Below are 3,454 nucleotides of genomic sequence, written 5' to 3'. Positions count from 1 at the left end.
TGAGTTGTGGGGTTTTCATTCCCCTCACACACCTACCCCCGCGTACCAAAATAAGGGAGCAAAAAGACTCATTGAACTAATGCTATTAAACTAATTAAGTATGATATATCGTTTTTTGTTTGCTGTTGAGAATATTTAAAAAAAACCTTCATTAATTTAACCATTGTACGATACTTACAATGATACTTGAATTCGGGTTACCTGTTTGGTGGGATTTTACTACTGGAACATGGTCATGGTCGGTTGAAATAATCGCTATCAATACTACACAGCTTATCTTAGCTGCTTGAAAGAAGAAGCTGACATTGAAGGTAGCTTTCATGGACGGCCAAGCAGCCTAAAAGCGAGATCTAAGTCGAAGGAGAAACTCTGTGAGAGTGGCTGTGTGTCTCCCAATCTATATTCGCAACTTACTTGTGCAGATGAGTTGTACCACGAAAGTAGGATAGGCACAAGAAACTAAACAGCTATGGATAGATACACCTACGATTATTACGAAAGAAAAGTGCAAGGGTGCAATCCCTTCCGCAGTAATACCAAGTTGTAGGGCAGTTTTTTTCTTCCTCGCCGAGCTGTTACGTTGTATATTCTTTTTGAAGTACAATATTTCTGTCATAAGTTAATTAAAGCTTATTTATTTATTTCGATAAAGATAAGAATTTAGTCAAGACACTTAAGTAATACAGTCGTGATTTGCTGGTTGGGCCACAGCCTCTGTCCAACTAACGAATTCGATTCGTTAACATCTCTAACTAGTGTCAGCTTGTCAAATTGAATTTGATACGAAATTTTACATTCATATGCTTTTACTAGCGGAGGCTCAACTAAAAAGCGGTTCAGTTAAAAAGTGACCAACCAGCGAAAACACTGTAGTAGAACACATGTTTTTGTTACATCTAATTACAGCTTATTAATAAATTTTTCAAAGAGCGCATTCCGTGCCTCCATTGCATTAATTTTCTGTTGTTCTGCATTTTCAATAATTTCCAGAACTTTATCTTGGAATGCTTCGTTGGATTCTCTGATATGGCGCAACTCATTCACTATATCGTCTTTACGATTCCGTCTAGACCTTTCCTTTTGAGTGTCGAGATCTTCGTTTGTGTTTCTTGATGTACCTAGAATTGAATAAAATTTATTATGTAGATAGCTAAGATAGCTTGCACACGAGGCGACAGGACACACGCCATGAATATTCACTATGGCTTTTGTTCTAGATATTCCAACAGCGTTGGGATATATAGAACAAAACAGTTTAATCTTATTTTGGTGATAAATTTGATGATTCCGGTCCCACAATATTCAGTATTAATCGATTTGCTCAGTCAGCGGAATCGGTCGCTATTTCCAGCTGAACACTCGACAATTATGACGCACAATAAATCTTAGCGCCCTAAGCCTTATAATACATATTCGCATTCGGATCTTATGACGCATCACTTGTACCTAACTGATGACGGATCCAGACGTTATGTATGCAGTTTCTATGTGCCATAGTATCCGGAATTAGGAGTGCATCATTTAGCCACAGCCATTAAGACGCAGTATCATTTCGTAATATAAACTTTTTCATTTCGACATAAATAAAAATTATACCTGGCTTGTCATTGCTGCATTCGGGATCCAAATTCTCCATGTTTATTGTACCAGAGGCGTCAACTGTGTGAAAGGCGTTAACAGCAGCTGTATTTTTTAGCATACCATCTAGCTCCCTGCAACGAAAACAATTAAAATCACACACACACACACACACACATATATATATATATATATATATATATATATATATATATATATATATATATATATATATATATATATATATATATATATATATATATATATATATATATATATATATATATATATATATATATATATATATATATATATATATATATAATAAACTGTTTGTATACTTCTCATAAGGACAGGACCGACGATCTCGTCCAGTTTTTGAGTTATGGTCTTTTGTTTGCTTATATGATTGCTCCAGCTTTAAAAATTTATTGGAAATTTGTTTAGTGGTGAAACCGTAGCCGTAACTTTGCAGCCTCTCTTGTATTTCCTGCCACATCTTTTGCTTAGTCTTATATTTATTTGCTTTACCGACCGATGGGCGAATTTCTTCGACCGAGGAGATTAGAAGCTTCACAGCAGCTTCATCCCATGTTGGTTTTTCTGCCACTAGATCAAGATAAACGATTTTGAGTATGCAAGCGAAGTTTATATTTTGGTCGAATAAAAAAAATTAAAAGTAAGTCTTTTTTCCGCTGATGTCACCAGCGCAAGTAGGGTCAATTTAAATAATGGTAAAATTACTTACCGTTCCTTTGGGACGTTCCTTCGTATGCATCGTATTCGATCAACGAATCTGATGATCCGCCTACGTTAGCAATTGTTTCCTGGAAAATAATCGGCGAAGCTACCTCTGTTTCCTGCGTAGTTATTTCCGACGGATCTTGATTGACACACATCAAATTAGATTGTTCCAATAAATGTTGGAGCACGGAAGGATCTAAAACAATGACAGACAAAAGCAAATTAATATAACGACCATTTTTCGCTTCCGATGGCATTGTACCGAAGTAGTGGTGTGTACTGCCTTCAGATTCAGAATCCTGAATGGAGTCAGTATGGATTCCAGCTCAAATGCAACTGATTCCGAAACCGGTTGAGTCGGAATCGGTTGCTGCATTTGAGTTAGAATCCATACTGACTGCATTCAGATTTCCGAACCTGTTCCGGAATGGGATGAACTGGGTGGTTTTACACTTTCGAGCAGAAGTGTCAATGGAACATTTCGTTTTCTGCACTTCTGCTCTAATATGCAAAACCACGGCACTACCTCGGTACACATCAAGCAAAAAGCCGTTGTTTTCACGGTGTTAGCCAGTTGTTGTTTGGCAAAGTCCAATAAAAAGACAGGAAAAGACTTTGGTGTCAAAATCGCCCTAGAAGTAAACAAACCTTCATCGCCTGATCCGGACTAGAATTTCTACATCCAACACCATAAAAAAACAATAATCACAAACTTACCACGCTGAATCCGTAGAACAGTTCGCGGAGAAACTTCTATCTGCATATTCTCCATATTTGAATATATAAATATATAAAAAACGAAACGAGAATTTTGTTGAATTTGATCTTAATTTTGTTAAATCACCACGCGATCAACTATAAACAACACGATACAGTTAGCTGATTGATTTGACGTTTCGTTTTGTTTGTGTGCGTAAGAAGCAAAGGGAAGCAAAAAAATCTTACTCCTGTTTTCTCCCATTTGCTCCGAAAAAAAAAATCCAATATGGCGCCAAGAAGTGAGTACAGGAACAGTTTTCTTCCAGTTTGCTCCGGAGTACTTCCAGTTTCTCCTGGTACAGGAACAAACCTATTGCTAACTAGTAGACTTATTTTGGTAGCTGAATTAAATTTTCTTTCGGATTCAATCAAA

At 36.7% G+C, this 3,454-nt stretch overlaps 1 protein-coding gene across 1 annotated transcript; it reads right to left on the bottom strand.

Annotated features, from left to right (window-relative positions):
• Nucleotides 1-635: 635 nt before the first annotated feature.
• LOC131678254 (uncharacterized) lies at nt 636-3,175 on the bottom strand. The gene is made up of 5 exons (XM_058958268.1): nt 3,040-3,175; nt 2,327-2,518; nt 1,920-2,187; nt 1,597-1,712; nt 636-1,118 (listed from the first exon to the last, which is right to left on the bottom strand). The coding sequence occupies exons 1-5, from the start codon at nt 3,092-3,094 to the stop codon at nt 901-903; spliced, it is 849 nt and encodes a 282-aa protein (XP_058814251.1). The 5' UTR covers nt 3,095-3,175; the 3' UTR covers nt 636-900.
• Nucleotides 3,176-3,454: the final 279 nt, after the last annotated feature.

The sequence above is a fragment of the Topomyia yanbarensis genome, chromosome 2, assembly GCF_030247195.1.
Source record: "Topomyia yanbarensis strain Yona2022 chromosome 2, ASM3024719v1, whole genome shotgun sequence".
Classification (NCBI taxonomy): domain Eukaryota; kingdom Metazoa; phylum Arthropoda; class Insecta; order Diptera; family Culicidae; genus Topomyia; species Topomyia yanbarensis.
This window is presented reverse-complemented; position numbering and strand designations above follow the sequence as displayed.